At 42.1% G+C, this 17904-nt stretch overlaps 1 protein-coding gene across 1 annotated transcript in view; it reads left to right on the forward strand.

Annotated features, from left to right (window-relative positions):
- Positions 1-17518, forward strand: part of LOC130200007 (V-set and transmembrane domain-containing protein 2-like protein) — a 44242-nt gene extending 26724 nt beyond the window's left edge. Inside the window, exons 2-4 of the mRNA XM_056423946.1 lie at positions 11397-11566; positions 11699-11743; positions 15665-17518. Of these exons, the coding sequence (XP_056279921.1) occupies positions 11397-11566; positions 11699-11743; positions 15665-16129 (680 nt within the window). The 3' untranslated portion in view covers positions 16130-17518. The remainder of the gene's footprint in view (positions 1-11396; positions 11567-11698; positions 11744-15664) is intronic.
- Positions 17519-17904: the final 386 nt, after the last annotated feature.

The following is a 17904-nucleotide window of genomic DNA, read 5'->3' on the forward strand; positions in this document are numbered from 1 at the left end:
TGGTCACCCGATGTCCAGTCGTCCCCAGTGAGAGCAACAGGGTGCACGTTGTGAAGCTGTCGCTTTTGCAGTCCTCTCCTTTTCATACAACTCGTGTATTCTCCGTGTGATGTGTGTTGAGGGCGTCTCATACCTGCCGTCATTTGTTGAGATTCTTTTTCCCCCACAAATACTCTGACTTTATGATGTTATGTCCATTGTTTTGTCGTCTGCATTGTTTATAGTCCTCTAGGTGTTATGTCTATGTATTGTCTTTTGTCAAAAAAAATTATTATAAAAAAAAATAAAATTATAAAAAAAATAAAATAAAATAAAACATGCGTTAATGCGCGATAAAATAATTGTCGTCGTTAATTAAGTGCTGCGTTAACGCAAGATTAACGCGTTAACGTGCCCAGCCCTAATATATATATATATATTTATATATATATATATATCAACTCTCAAACATTCATTGTCCTGGAGCTGTCTCCTGGGATGCAACATAAAAAAATAATAACAGCACACTCAATGAAACAACCTCAGAGCTCCACGCTTCCCACTTTTATTATCACAATCCAAACTGTGTGAGCCAAGAATGTTCAGAAGGGAGCCTCACGCAAGAGGAGAGGGCTTTAACCCTTGTGTTGCCTTAGGGTCAATTTGACCCGAATCAATATTACACCCTCCTGCCGCCTTAGGGTTAATTCAATGTTTAATGTCGGTGTTCTTTCGGTAGTCAACAAACAAACATAAAGTGCCTCACACTTAAACTTGGAAAACAATATTAATTCTAATAATTTTCTGGAGGTTTTAATTGCTGGCGTCAAATTTAACCCATATGTTAGTAAATATAAAGGTAACAGGAGGGTGAAACATTGAATCGGGTCAAAATGACCCTCAGGCGGTGGGAGGGTGTAATATTGATTCGGGTCAAATTGACCCTAAGGCAACACAAGGGTTAAGAACACTGTGTTTGCATGTTGTGGTTTTCAAGGTGGCTTAAAGTTTCATCATTTATTTTCTGGATCTACCCCTCCGCCCCCATCCCTTGCCGTTTGCTACGAATGCATGTTGCTGTCAGAATCCAGCAGAGATGGGACAACATCTTTTTTTTTTTTTTACAAGTTAAAGTTAACCAACACTTTCTGTTAAAACTCTACAAAAGTGCAGTAGAAGAAAATGGCCGTGTCTCCCGATTACCTGCCTTTTTGTGATTCTTCAAATAATGGTGTAACGCTTAAAAGCTTTGTGCAAGGTTTCTGCTACGTAGACGTTTTTTTTAGGTCAGGTCGACGTAAAAGCCCCCGGAGAAAGATAAATAAGACGTTCAAAAAGCCCATCTGATTCAGCCTCTCTAATCCATCCTTCCTGCACCCCCAAATGTACCCCCCACGTTCTGTTCGGAGTCAGGCCCGGCAGGGAAAGCACACCTTTAGCTGTAATGCTGGGTTGTGCAGCTGTTGCCTCCTATCTATCCGCCCGTGTCGGCACTAGAGAGGGTACTCCAGGGGGCTTTAGAGAAAGTAGGGAGATTTGATAGCGAGTGCCGATACCTCTCGTCTCTCCCGCTATGCCTCCTCGCCGCCGCCTGGCTCCAGGACAATAAGGGTTTTTGAAGACATCCGTCTGGCTTCCTCATCTCCTCTTCTCTCAGACTGTAGTCCTCCTCCCACTGCCCTGCACGGATGTGATCAAATAAGAAACGCTGCAATGACATGAAAGGAAAAGAAATGTTGTGACTGAAAATCAAGCAAAAATGTTTTGTGTGAGAAGCTCATGGTTTGTAACCCTTTTTAATATGTCTGTATCTATACACCTTTTTGTTTGTTTGTGTTTGTGTGTGTGTGTGTGTGTGTGTATTTTGGGATCTGCTATGGATTCACCTTGGAGATGGCTTTATTGATCGCTCTGTCTCTCGAAGTGAGATACACACCTTTTTAAACTCGTTGACTGAATGTTTGGCGAGGTGATTTGTTGTTGTTGCTGTGTGCTAGTACGGTGTGTAGCTGAGCCATTTGGGAGAAGCAGGTGGGGGGGGGGGCTTCAATTATTAGCTTGGCTGCTATTAATTGGTTTTAATTTGTGTTCAGATCAGTGATTTTTGTCAGTTGTGCCGGACGAAGACTTAAGTCTTACATTCTTCAATTAATGTAATTTAATTCAAACAGCGGACACATTCAGTTTAAGAAAAAAGCTACAGGTCATATCAAAGCCTAACATAACATCTTATGTCGGGAAAAAGTCCAATTCTCGATAACCTTGGCATCTTTTATTAAATCAGCGACTGCATACAGAGACAGTGTGCCTTTTTACAAACCCTCATGAACACCAAGGCACGGGTCATAAACACGGCGGCTTTTACAAATGGCGGTTCAGACCTTCGCCTCATCCATCACTATTTTACGGCTAGTTAGCTCAGCTCCTGCTGCACTGCTCACACACACACGCCGCGGGGCGTTTTTGTCACAGAGGCTCGTAAAAAACCATTACACACCTGCGTGCACGTCCTCTTTTTCCATAACGTCTTTGATGAAATACTGCTGCTACTTGGCGTAAATTCTGACACATTACATATACTTTGAGGATATATTTTGGTGGGGTGGTGGTGGTTGAGGGGGTTTCAAGGAAAGAAATTCGTGGTGTTCATCCTAAAACAAGGGAAATGGATTATCTGTGTTTACATTGGAAGTTGTATTAATCTTCCCCAAATGTGTCGCTCAAACTGGTCAGATTATCTTCTCCACGTGGTAAACAATGCTAAATCCATGACAAATAGCAGAATGGGTTGGATTAAATGACTTTCCACTAGTGCAAGAAGTCCAATTTGGAGAGAAAAACCGACTTCACACATTATTTAATTCCGTTGTTTAGACTCCTGATTAAAGTTGTGACGTGTTGAAGATATTTTCTCTGAAAGGGCAAAAAGGCGGCGCACATTCTACATATTCGTATTACATTCTACATATTCGTATTACAGCATCTGTAAAGAAAGTCTTTGTTCTCTCGGACTGAGGGCTTACGGAAGGTTCTCCATGTAACCGACGGCAGCTGTTTACCACAGAACTGTGCGGAGGCTCATTATTGGAGCGTGAATCTTGTTATGAAGCCTTGCGAGAGACTCGTTAGCTCATTATTTCTAGAGGAGCGGCCGGGCGAGTCTGAATGTAAATGAGGACGTCGAGGGGCAGAGAGACGGCTTGGTGTCCAGCAGGAGGCAATACAGCGGCAAAGTGCACACTTTAAGTACATTAAAGCTATTTCTCACAAATCCAACATATAGGTATACTTGAATCGCATTGAGAACAAAAAAGCCTGCATCCAAACCGATCCTTGACAATTCTTTTTTTTTTTTTACAAAATAATAAACCCTCTCTGTAATTTTTCTTTGGCCTTGTCGCTGTCTCGAAAGACTCTTTCGCCCTTTCTCTCTAAAATTGTCCTCCAGCCTTTACCTGTGTGACCTGAACCAGCTAGCATAGATCACGTGTTGCATAGCTCAACTTATGGAAATGTAGCTCGCTTTCAGTTTTTAGGGTCATACGGCTTTAGATCTTTATACTTTTTCTCGTATGTTGTGCAGCTTTTCGGAATTTTGCTTCATACTTCTGTTAATATTAATGTCTGTCTTTTGTTTTTTGATGAAATTAAATCATTAAAATGACTAAAAGAGAGAAAGGAAAATTAAGAGTGATCATAGCTTTTGGATCTATTCAGTAACCGTTGATATTTAGTACACAGTATACCTACAGTATATGTAGTCTGCCTTTTACTCGCTCTTACTTGATTTCAAAAGCGGTGTTTCCTCTCCTTTTCTTTTCTTGCTGCACAGTCCGATTTGCTTTTCTTACTTGGATTGATTTTCCAACCGACACATTTCCTCCGGTTCAGTCTCGCCTCTTTAATGAGACTGAGAGCAAAGTCAGTCTGCAGTCGGCCCATTAATGTGTGTGAGAGTATGCATCTACATGGGCCTTAGCAAAGGTTTATGGGCATCTAATATTACCCTGTCCAGGCTGTGGAGTCGACGAGACTTTGAGAAAACAAGATAGAAATACAACAAATGCAGAGTGGGGATATACCTTAGAACCAAACATGTTGAGGGTTAGACGGCGCATAAAGACGTGAATACGCTACCTTTATCTGCTGTATAGGTGGATGTATGCAGTGTGGCGTCAAAGCCAACGCAATCAGCTATTGATGGAATTGTACCCACCTCCACTGTTTCAAAATGTTGATCCTTTGTACCTGACAGAGAAACAGAGATATAGCTTATCACAGAGGACAGAAATAGCCCGGCTCCAGCTGGGCATTTCATATTGTTCCAACCAGGAGCTCTGAGCCACGCGACTGATGTGGCCCTTCAGAGCAGAATAAGGCCCCTCCTGGATGAGAAGCCAGATATCGTGCTATGTGTTATTCCTGATGGGGATGGAGACCGCACCACACAGAGAACTGCTGCATCAAGATCTACCGTCCGTTTCACGAATACAAATACATCAAATGTACCCGATCCTCTTATGTTACTCGCTGAAGACGGATTCTTTGATGTAACGGCTTTGTTCGCGGTCTCTTGAGCGACAAAGCGAGCCTCTTCCTGCGCCTGATGTCCGCTCAGGTACGTGTGTGTGTGCTGAACACAAAATGCTTAAAGCACACTCACCTGAAACAGCTTTGTACTACAAAGGTGTCATTGTTATTCTGAACTCTCGCCACACATTGGCAGGGGTTTTGTTTGCGAGGAAGTAATTGCCTGGTGTTGATGTGGTAATCATTTCTTGCGCAGGGGTGGTGGCACCTTTTTGTTGTGTTGAATTACGGAAAGAAAGAAAAAAGAGCAGCCTGCCCTGTCCTTGGTGTTCTGGCTGAGCCCTCTGGCTCAGAAAGCCATGTTCTCCTTTTAACCTTTTTCATTTCATGAAGAGGGAAAACAGTGTTTGACCTGCGCTGTGGGGAGGCGGGCATGCCGGCAGCTGGGATTTGGGCCAAAACAGCAGGAAGCTGAGCTCAAGTGGGGCGAGCTGGCAGGGCCAAGGGTGCTGAAGGTCCACACTCACACACACACACACACACACACACGCACACACACACACACATCCTTGTTTTTGTGTGTAATTAGTTGTACAAAAACAGATCATTTACAGTGGAATTGATCATGTAGAACCAAGCGGTTGCTTCTCAAAGCAGAAGTATCTTAAAACCTGTATTCTCTCTAATGGCCAAAGTAAAGTCTGATTTGATAGAAGTCTACGAGAAAATGACTTCTCTTGATTTATTCCCTCAGTAAAACATTGTAAACATGAGTTTATGGTCTCAATCCCTAGTGTCAAGTCTTCTTCAATACAGCATGATGTTCATTGAGTAAATGATGGTCTCATTAGAGTCAAATTGACCATAAAGCAGAGAATGCTTTACGGCTTACTGTGAGTGACAGGTTGCTGCCGCTACCAAATATGGTAACATCCGTTCATCGGTTGTAAAAAAGCCAAGATGGGGACGGCTGTTTCCCAAAGCTTCATAACGGCAGTCCACAAACCAATGGGTGACATCAAAATGACTATGTCCACTTCTTATAATCAGCATGTGTAGAAGTAGAGCTATAATACATGTATTTGACATTGATATGTCAAATATGACCGCATTGGGAGGATATCGTTGCTCTGTGGCATTCAGCTAGTTTCGGAGTTCTTCATCCCTCTAGTGGTCGATTATCGCTCAGTTCTCGTTGGCTTGAATTGTTATAAAAAAGTCAGCACTCAAATAATATTCAGGGGCGTAGACACCACAAACAATTCCGGACCGAATTAATCTTGTCTTGTACTCCTGGTACGGACATCCATACTAAACAGGTCCAGACCCTCTGGTCCTTCAGGTTTGAGGATGACCCGCAACAAGGACCGATCTATTCTCCTTTAAGTGGCAAGCTGCTCCTCTGAGCTTTATTTTTTAAACATTTATTTTACCTGTTAAAAGGTTGAAATGGTTACTTATTGAAATATTTCCAAATATCGGCCTGTCTCTCTCTCTCACCCAGGTAAATAAAAAATATATACGGATAATTAGTTATTTACTGAAGACGCTGCGTAAATTGCAGGTGTACCAGCTGTAAACACAGCAAGGCTCTGTTTCGTATCGAAGGGAAACCTCCAGTAAAAGGATGACAACATATGGCGAACGCAAAGCCTACATTGCTGAAGAACTCCAGTGCACACACACACACAAGTGTCCCATCTGCTAATCTCAGATCAGACCATACATTGATGACACAGGCGGCATTCCTTCTGATTTACATCCAGTTTCAAAACTTCCTTATACATCTAAAGGAATAAATCTCATGTGTCAGGAGCTCCCAGAGACGGGCATGTTGTTGGTGTGTGGCTGCAGATTAAAGTCCAACCAGGTCAGCGGCTGCCGTTCTTATCTGATCTCTAACCTCCCGTTCAGAGCTCCAGCTGACTTTTACTACAGTGCATCACCAGATGAACAGCGATCAGATTCCTGAGGCTGATGCCACTGTTCCATTTAACAGACGTGGAGACGATGCAACCACAATAGATTTTCCTCTGTGGAGCCTGAGTGAAACCCTAAAATGTACATTTAAATATACAGCTGGCTATCCATTAGGGAATATTAGCTAAATTAGAATTGTAATGAAAATACAATTCTACTTAGCAGAGGTGTAATTGAATGAAACCGCAATATATACCTTTCTCTTTCTCGGAGTGGAACGGAGGACGCACATAAATCAGCCTAATTGCCGCTATAGTGGCGAGTGAGTCACGCGGTGACAGTGAAAAGCTCTGGAGAGTACCGTATGCGGCCCGATGCACCACCAGCCCTCTCACACAGTGAGCAGCATTGGCATTCAGAGGCTGACGCCGCTGGCTGCCCGATCATGCAGCAGGCGACATCTATTTTGCAACAAAATAACAAGTAGAAGTGAGCCGTTTTCCTGCTCGTCTCGCATCCTCTGTTCACAGTTAAGAGGAGGGTAATTTATATCATGGCTTCACCTCAGTGGTCATGACAAACAATATTTCAATGAGATGTTTGCTTCATGATACTATCTTCGTCCAGATTGTTACCGTTTTTATATATTTGTAATATGTTCAATTACTCCATACCTTTTAAGTTAGAATTTTTTTTCCTTTTCAATCATTATTTAATTTCAGCTGTTTTTATTTTTAATTTCTTCATATAATATCTTAAATTCATTCTTAATTTCTTGAAGTGATTTTTCTTCTCCCTGTGGTTGTATAGAGGCTTTTTCAGTGTCTTTTTTTTGGTATGTTTGAGTTTACTTTTCAACCATGCACAAGGGGCAGACAACGAATGCCGTATTGACCTTCATAATTACAAACTGCCGGCCTCAATTAGCGGATGCTTTATTCCTCAGAGAAGTTCACTGCTGATTAATCATGCAAGGGAACATTCTAGTCCCTTGGTGAATTAGCTTTAGCTTTGGTTGTCAGCAGTCGCAAATATGTGCGTGCAGGTTTGATTATAAGTTGTTTAACGGAGCCCCGGTTGAGGGTTTGCCTCCTAACGGCATACAATGGAAAACACAAGGCCATTACCTAGCCAGAAGGGGCACACACACATGGGACTCACATGCATTAACATGCATAACTGCCGGAACATTAAAATGCTACATTAATGACATATATGCTCTAGAGAACCCCTTGAAGGCACCTTGGACAGAGCTGGGCTGAGCAACAAAAGTAAAGTGACTGATCAGCAAGGTGATGTCATCAGTTCTCAATAAATAATTAATGTGAGTTATGGATTGCAGTTTTAAGGTAGCAGTGCTTGTTTTGAAGTTTCAGTGCATTGTCAAATTACTGTGCAGTGAAACATGGGAGTACGGGTCTTCTTCCTCAATGCAGAAAACCCAACAGCATTGATGATGGCTCTGGGACACCTAAATGGGATTCAACCAATATTTTTAGCTGACTCAGCTCAACAAGCTGGACAGGCTACTCTGACAAAAGAGGCTGAAAGAAGCTCTGTGGAGCTGTAATGTCAGGTTGTAATATATAGCAACAGACTCCTTCCTTATTACACAGAATCATTGTTACTATAAAAAATATTGATTCGTGGAGTTCTAAAGCTATTAGTCCTACCGAGTTTGACAAGGACCCAATGATCAATCTATAGCGCATTGATTTCCTGCCACAGATCTTTCCCACCAACTCATCAAATATGTGTGCACAGCATAGGCTACCACTTTTAAAGTAAACCGCAGGATTTCTTTTTATTTGAAATGATTGTCTTGGATGTAAAACCCTCCCTCCCTTTCTTGCTGACCTTGTCATTTAGGAGTGCGCGTCATCCAGAGAGAGGACCTCTGCTGCGCTTGTTGAACAGGCTTTTAGATGGGGTGGAGGCTGAGGGAGGCCGGCTGAGGGAGGCCGGCGTAATACGGCGGCGCAAATGAACATCTTCCACTCCCCTTTTTCATGATGGCTTTAATTACCGCATTCCATTTGTCAACGAAATAAACAATAATGAAGCCCGCTCGCAGCTATCTGCTACCTTGCACATTGTCGTCCGCCTTCTTCCTCCTCTTCTTCTCCTCTCTCTCTCCCTCTCTCCGTCACACGTACACTCATATTAATTCCTCCCTTTATTGTGACGATATATTAGCCCTTCACAAACACACAGAGGCTCGCTCTCATAAACACGGACCCCGCTCATTAATTCAATCTCTGGCGATGATTTATTCTCCCGCTCGTCGCACAAACACATCCGGAGTTTCCTCCTTCTTGTGAGCACTCCATTTCTCCTGTCTCCATTCCCCCGTCCATCTCCACCGAATTGACGCGGGTGGGCGGCGTACATTGACTTTCTTGCACCGATTTGGAGCAACGGCCCCCGAGAGCCTGCCGCTGTTTATCTTTGGAGATAATGATAATGCTTCAGGGCGAGGAGGCCCAACTCATCGCAGCCTTTTATTACCTCAACAATGAGAGCGTGGGGCTCAGAGATGACCATTACGAAGAGATGCGGCATGAGATAGGCCACGCGTCTGAGTTTAATGGAATAGATCTGCAGAGCTGGAGATAGTGATTACATTTAGAGTGGTCATCTGTGAGATTTTATTTTATTTTCCTTCATAATTATTTTTTACAGTTAAAAGCTGTATTGAAGGATTGGATATATGCGGAAAAATAATAGACAGGACCCAGAAAAAGCATGCCGCGTTATCCGATTCAGATTTAATGGCTGGATGTTGTAAATTGTTCCGTGAGCTTTATCTCTCTTAAATTATCATGGACCAGCGATGACTATCCCAGTTTCCTGGTTTACGATTGTGTGAACATTTGGTCGTTTTGGGCTTCACAGCTAATTGGGGAAAAGGCCGATTATGATTGCAAAATAGGCTCTATCTCTTACACAGCAGTTTTGTATTATTTTTTATGTCCGAGCTTTGAATAAGAGAGGGGCTGTTGGCATTTTTACTGGCTCCGACTGTGTAATGTCAAATCGATACCCGGTACGCCTCGGGTTTCACAAATGAAAAATACAAGCAGATTTGATCAATGTACAAGAAGGATGTACGACTTGAGGCTCGCACCGCTCTCGTAATACAAGACGGATCCATAGCCCCGGTGGTCGAACAGCCGATGTTAATCCACGACCGGCTCTTAGTCGGTGCGGGTTTGACTCCTCTTTGACTCCTCTTTGACTTCTCTTTGAACGAATAAGCCAGACAAACCTTTGAACGTGGACTCCGGGCGTTCTTTTGAACAGATTACAAAACACACGCAATCCTTCTGAAGTGTCACTCTTCTGTCAGGAAAAGGCTCCGAATGCCAGATACACCTCAGTGACATGATGACATCCAATTTGACTCAAGACGCTGATCGATGTTTGGAATACAAATCCTCATCTGTGACACCACACCATATTGTTTTCCCCGTGACCGTGTAACATTCATCAACACGGCAAGTAGTTCATGTACAGGAGGCCGGATGTCCAATGCAGGGGCCTGATGTGAGAAGGTGTAGGTTGGCCATGCGTTGAACCGAGGCTTAAAAACCGACGCCACGTAAAAAGGTTTAATTGTTTCAATGTTGCGAGCTGTGAACACGCTGCTTTGAGCAAACAGCATATGCTGAAGAGGAAGACTGTTGTGTGTGGTTTAAAAAATCTAGTTACATCATGTCGTATCCTAGAAAGGTGACTTCTGGTCTGAAATAATTACCTCCTGAGCTCCCCTGAAAAAGGCTCACCTTCAGCTTGACGGTTACACTTGGGTCTGTGCTTTGAGTTGGCGGATTAGAAAAGGATATTGCAGAAATACATAGAAAGGAAAAATGGAATGCAAATTGGAGGATTTGGTTCGACGGAGCTCAAGAACGTCAGTACACCTGTGGTACTGTAAGATGATTAGAATTAAAGTATCCCCAAAATGATAACTAGCATTTACCATTCAGCTTGGACCTATGTCCAAGTGTTGATCTCCGTTCCACTATCAGTCCACATATGTCCCAGTTAGAGGAGGCGCTTCCACAACTGATTGACAGCCAACACATTTGTGCACCATGTTTATGGTTCGTTGTAAATGTATCCATGTGATTACCATCTGACGGTAAATGCCTGTGCTTGTGAACATATTTCTATTCATATCTGCTGTAACTTCTCTATGGAAACCATAGAGAGTAATAGAGCAGTAAAAAGATCTATATTCACAACTTTGTTCTTCAATAACATTGTTGTCTCTTCAAAATTGGTGTTTAGATGTAGAAGTAGAATTTAACAACCCTAACAAGTCCCTATCTATAAATGCTACTCACTATTCGCAGGAAAAGGAGATTAATTATATCTATATATATGTTGGGTTTTGTTTTTATGGTATTGTGCAGCTTGGTGGGAGCCAAATGGTTCCAAACGTGGGTTTAGATTGAGCTCCAGCTGCACGATGAAGATAACACTTTCCTCTGTTCGGGTTTGGTATCGGCGGGAAATCACAGATGAAGGGTTTTGTTATCGCTACAGTCTATATTAAGGTGCGGTTGAGTAAAGTCTTTGTCATGGATTAGTGAATATGAAGCTCAGCGTGCTAGAATTACTTCATCATTTCATGGTTTCCTGTCCCAAGACTCTTTTTGAACAGCTGTCTCTTTGTTACCTCTGGTTTTGTAGGCGTTGCTGTTGGTCTTCTGTGTCTATGAAATGAAATTCAAGTCTTTGTTTGCTGGAGTGTCTTTTAAAAAAATGTTTTGGTGCAGGTGTCTGTGAACAGGAAATGTTTCAGTCAAGCCAAATTAACGGAATCTTGTAATTTCCATATCCATACATTTTCCATATATTTTAAGGCTACGCAAAGTAGACCAGACCATTTCATTTGTAATAAATCTAAATGGCATCATGTATTTACCGTGTCCCCCCCGACCCCCTTCTGTGTTGTCCAGCCATGTTCACAGAGGTGCCTCATGACATGACCGCTCAGAGAGGTCAGGACGTGGAGATGGCGTGCTCCTTCAGAGGGGCGGGGATGCCCTCGTACTCGCTGGAGATCCAGTGGTGGTACATCAGGAACCATCTGGACTGGACGGGCAGACAACCCTGGACAACCAATGAGGTAGGTTACCTGCATGGATTCATATGGATTTATCGATTGCTTAACACTCACGTTCATATTATATCATATGTCTCTGACCCCAACATAACTGTAATATAACTGTAATAATGAATTATTGTAATATTCTTCCAGGTGGCTCCAGAAGAGGAGATGCCAAAAGATGCTACAAAGATAAGTGTGAGTTAACCAATATCTCCTGCTATTGTTGTAAAAAAATGCTTGTCATGCTACTATATGATAACACGAGGCCCAAAAACCCTGGTGGGTACATTTAAAATGTCTTGTTCCAGATGTTGTAGCGATTTTCTTGGTGCTGTAATCGCTCCATCGAGCCACTCGCTCCAGTAGAATCACAATGTCAGTCGGAGAGCAGGCGGTACCGGAGCTGGTGGGTGGCAGTGCTCGTGTCGTCCTCAAGAGAGAGAGGGGGGAAGGATCACGGCCTGCATTGCATCATCTTTAGATTCTTATAAACGCCCCCGCACCTTTATGAATGCAGCAGAACCTTTTATATTTGATGTATATTCATATATATAATGTATACAGGACTGTCTCAGAAAATTTGAATATTGTGATGAAGTTCTTTATTTTCTGTAATGCAATTCAAAAAACAAAAATGTCATGCATTCTGGATTCATTACAAATCAACTGAAATATTGCAAGCCTTTTATTCTGATTTATTGCTGATTATGGCTTACAGCTTAAGAAAACTCAAATATCCTATCTCTAAATATTAGAATATCATGAAAAAGTATACTAGTAGGGTATTAAACAAATCACTTGAATTGTCTAATTAACTCGAAACACCTGCAAGGGTTTCCTGAGCCTTGACAAACACTCAGCTGTTATAAATCTTTTTTTTTACTTGGTCTGAGGAAATATTAAAATTTTATGAGATAGGATTTTAGAGTTTTCTTAAGCTGTAAGCCATAATCAGCAATATTAAAAGAATAAAAGGCTTGCAATATTTCAGTTGATTTGTAATGAATCCAGAATGCATGACATTTTTGTTTTTTTAATTGCATTACAGAAAATAAAGAACTTTATCACAATATTCTAATTTTCTGAGACAGTCCTGTATATCCTCTTGTGTCCAACCAAGCTTTACCTCACCCAAGAGAGCAGTTTCCCCACAACAAGCAGCGACGTGTGAGCGACATGTCGGAATTACTGCACCTCCCCACCGACAATTTCCTCTCACCAAATCGGCCTGCCGACATTACGATTAAGAAAATGAGCAACAAATGCTATGATATGATATGATATGATATGATATACCTTTATTCGTCCCACAGTGGGGACATTTCAAAAATCACAGCAGTGGTGCACATCAGAGCAGCAATGAAAATAAATATGAAACACAAAACTAAATACTAAAAGCTAAATACTAATACGAAATACTAAATATACAGGGGGGAAATAAAGTCAAGTGCTGAGTAAAGTGCTGAGTTTGCCAGGATCTCTCGCGATCCACTGCAGTTTGTTGCTAAGGGCTAATCATACATTCTCACACGGGCAGTGATGGATAAGTTAAAAAGAACATATATGAGATGCAAAGATGTGTAGTGCAGAAACACACACACACACAAAAAACCACGATGCCTCTGTTCTTCCTCCCAAGAGGCCAACTGATGCTGATTCGCTATTATGAAAGCACCAGCTGTGGTTTTGGCGACTTACTATTTGTGTGTGTGTGTGTGTGTGTGTTGTTGGGTTGGTGGGGTTAAGCTCGAACACTGCAGGCTGTACAGCTAGGAGATGATGATGAGCTTTCTCTGTATAATGAATGTATGTCCACATTCAGATAGTCCAGCATACGCACGCGGACACAAACTGATGACTGGTGCTGCAAAACATCATTAAGCTTTCCAAATAGACGCACACAGACAGGTGTGGCCGCCACACGCGCATCCACCGCCATCACAGGGAGGGAGGGAGGCGGGCGATACACAGGGTGGTGTTAGTGTGTTGTGTGTGTGTGTGTGTGTGTGAGAGAGTGAGAGTGATTGGCTGGGTGGAGCTGCAGCCGTAGTGTATCCAGGCTCCTTTACAGAGGTGGTTTCCCCATCACATCTGGTATAGTCCTATCACTGTATACGTATCCGTCTACATACATGCTAAACCTCATCTCCAGACACGCACACAGTTTATGATGGGCAGTTGTCAACCTTCTGTCTGTATTTTTTACTGAATTCATATGAACCAACAACAATAATACCACCAGATGAAAAGTATGTTTTTGGGGAACACACTTATTTGCTTTCTTTCCGAGAGTTAGATTCGAAAAGCACTTTTGTTGCTAAAACTTTTTTTACGGACAAAACAAACAAACTAACTAACTAACTAACTCAAAAGCACTTTGGTCCCGCCTCCAGTCTTTATGCTAAGCTATTTCATATTTTGTAAAGTTATATACTATAATTTATAATATTTGTAACATACTATGACTTTTTTCAAAGGGCTATAATAAAATAGATGTTGCATGGATGGGAACCAAAATAATAATGCATCTCGGCCACCAAAAAGGCCCAGGTGCCTCCAGGTAACAGTTGCATTAAAGAGACACGTACAAGTAAGAAAGGCCGGGGAACGTCACAGCATATTATGCTATGCCCTTTTTATGGCATTTCATACTATGACATTTCTATTAACTTTCAATTCAATTCAGTTCATTTTTTATAGCCCATTCTCACAAATTACAAATTTGCCTCAGAGTGCTTTACAACCTGTCCCAAAACCTCACATCGGATCAGGAAAAACTCCCAAACAACCCTTCACGGGGCATATTGCATATTGTATGACATTTAATGGCATACTTATAACATACATAAAAAATATATAACATAATATGAGATGTTATGTAATTGATGACAGTTTGGCCATTTCATGGCTTTAGATGCGTTGACATTTTTAGGGCACACTATAAATATATATACATATATTTTTTAAACGTAACTTTTTTTTACGACATTTCATATGGCATTTAAAAAAAAAAATCTAAGATGTAACATTTTTCACGACATTATATTATGATATTTTTTAAGACATACTGACATTTTATTTGATGTACGATGGTATTATATTGTTATGGCATAATATACGATGACATTTGTATGGCATACTATACTATGACTTGTTTTTGACTTTTTAAAGGCTTTATATACAAACAAAATCTAAACATAAATAAATATATATCATTTCAATATGGTTTTCCCATGTTTTTTTTAACATACTATATTATAATTTTGTATGGGACACTATACTATGACATTTTATTGACATACTCATGGCATACGTTTGACTTTGTAAATCTGCTGTATCTTATTGCATTTGTGTTATGCTTTCTACACTATGACCTTTATTACATGATAATACACTGTTACGTTGTTCAGTAATTTTACTTTTGTACATATCGTACTTTATCAGACACAAACAGCCCAACAATATGTCCACGTGAACACTGGGAATGTGACTGAAACACTGGCTGCACAGCAATTCCACTGAAGTTGCTGCTACAATGAACACTGGTGTTCTCCTGGTGCTTCATTGCACATTTGCGTCAAACACTCGTCGTCTGTCATGTTTGTTTATTGCGTGCAGCGTTACATTATGGGATGTTCATCATGGGAAAAAATAGACCTGATCATCAAAATGGAAGTGTGCTTCAGGAAGACATTGACTTCCAAGTCATTATTTTTGTTCCCTTGATATTTTTGCAGCAACATTGAAAATACCTCCCTGTCATTTACATCTTTCAGGTGCAACGTTTCGTGGTTTTTGCTTAGAGAGAGTAAATTAACTTTTGAAAGAAGAATGAGGTAATTCCCCCTCTTCCAAATGAAATGTAATGGATCAAATAAATAATTTATATTTATTATAATTTATAAAATAAATTATGTTTTGCCAGGTTTATTGTTTTGACACCACAGCTTTACTTGGTCTGATATGACCAGCAGTTCGTGGTGGCTAAAATTAGATAACTTTAGATTGCTTTGTGACAAATATTGTCGGTTTCATTACTTAAATCCTGTTATTGACACTTGTGCAAAAGTCAGTAAAGTTGCTCAGACTTGTATTAAGTTTGATTTTTTTCCCCAGGTGGTGAAGGTCGTAGGAAGCAACATCTCCCACAAACTCCGCCTCTCCCGGGTCAAGCCGTCGGACGAGGGCACCTACGAGTGCCACGTCATCGACTTCAGCGACGACGCGGGCCCCCGCCACCACCGCATCCGGGCCTACCTGCAGGTGGTGCAGGATGGCGACATCGTCAACGTTAACGGCAACGACAACTTCGAAGACCTGGACAACACCAAGGGAGGGGCGGCGTTCGTCCACGGGGACGCCGGCGAGTCCCACGGCGGCGCCAAAGAGCCCGCCCACGGCCACGGGCACCACCATGAGCATGGCAAGCGGCCCTCGACGCCGGCCCACCACGACCACGACCACAGCCACGGCGGCAGCGGCCAGCAGCACAAGGCGGCGGGCCGGGAGCTGAGGAAGAGGGACGCGGACAGCAACCACGGCCCGAATGACTGCACCAACGAGCCCAGCTGCGCGCCCTAGACGCTCTGGCTCCTCGCGCCCGAGCGAAAGGTCACGCACGGATTGCGTACCGCGACGCGTGCCACAGCTTTATAAAGAAAAGAAAAAAGATTAAAGCTATTTTTCCCTATAAATATATGTATAGTAGTGCTTGTTGAGAGCACAGTGCTATGTATACTGTGCTGAGGATTGTAGCTTTTTCCCGCTGCGCGGTTGGACTGCTCACTGTCAGTGAAGCCTGGCTAGTGGCTGCACGGCATTCAGCACTGGGGGGTAGATCTAAGCAGCGCCATTGTTTCTGGACTCAACCCCGACACACACACACATTATAAATAAAAGACTCGCGCTCCACTCTTGTACTTTAGATACTGTAAATGACACCACCTCATACTTCTTCCTGCCTTACTCTCTCATTCCATACTCTGTGCCCATTGCGAGAAAAGTCATTTTTATTCTGAGGATGCCACTGGAGGAAATCAAACCAGTCCGTAATATTCCCTGGAGATCTTGTCCAAATCCGATTCCACAGCTTTTAACGCCGAGCACAAGCTTTCGCTGCATCTGTGTGTGTGCGTGCGTAATGGACGCGAATACGGTTCCCCCCAAAAAACGAAAATCAGCAATTTATTCTGTTTACTACCCGGAGCGGGGATGTGTGTGCGTGTGTGTGTGTGTGGGGGGGGGGGGTGAAACATGCTTTCTTCAGCAGAAACTCATCAAGGTCCCGACGCTGCAGCGCTCATCAAGGGCAGATATGGCCTCAATTAATTTGCGTTGGAGTAAACACAGTGGCGCCCCCCCCCCCCCCATACACACACACCCCCACACCACCACCACAGCGCCTTCTGGTTTATGAATAAATCCCTAAACAGGTGGGATTTAGAATCCAAATCTAAAATTTGGATTCAATTTGCGTCAAGACAGCGATGGAAGACATTGGTGCAATGTGATACTTTTTTGGAAGAGTATAGTGCTCTTCCCAGCTTTAGTTCCCTTATTCCGATGCTCAATCGTAAAAAAATCAAAAAATTAAAAAATCAACCCTCTCTACGACAAGCCTATAATAATGTATATATGACTGTATAATATGAAATAAAGAGCATGTCAAGTACTTTTCTTAAGAACTTTTTCAACCAACCATACACAAAGACAGTGTGTTAGTTAATGTGTTTAGTTACGTCCTGTCAAAATAAAGATCTTTGATTAGCTCAGCAGCTCTGTGAAGTGCTGTGATGAATGATGTTCTCTTCATAAGCTGCTCAGAAAGGGGATTCCCTCTTATGTATCTTAGCAGGGGTTTCTCAAAACGACAGTGCAAATTGGAGAGTGGACCATAAGGAGTGAGAGGAAGATGTTGTTAGTGAAACACTGAAATGGGTTGCCCATACTGCCTCAAGGGGGGGGGGGGGGGGGAGGCTTTACTTCTCCGCTTTATTATCCATCAGACAAGCTACAGCCTCCTGGTGTCGCTGACTGTCCCTGTGGACTGGGAGGATGCTTTACTGGACAGAGGCGTGACCAGTTTCTTTTCTTTTCTTCAATGAGTACATTTTATTTGATGTTTTGTAAAGATGAGAACACTGTTTGACAAAAAAAGGAAGAAAAAAAAGGTCTAATGTACATTTCTTGTAGAATGTTCGGTCTCACACTAAGTGTATGGCTTTATCAAATTAAATAAATTGTATATAAAACATATGTGGACATTTCCTTTAGAACCTCCTGAGCAATCCTTGTATATTCATATATATATATATATATATGTATATATATATTATATGTCAGGACCATACATATTT

Source organism: Pseudoliparis swirei, chromosome 9 (genome assembly GCF_029220125.1).
Source record: "Pseudoliparis swirei isolate HS2019 ecotype Mariana Trench chromosome 9, NWPU_hadal_v1, whole genome shotgun sequence".
Lineage (NCBI taxonomy): Eukaryota > Metazoa > Chordata > Actinopteri > Perciformes > Liparidae > Pseudoliparis > Pseudoliparis swirei.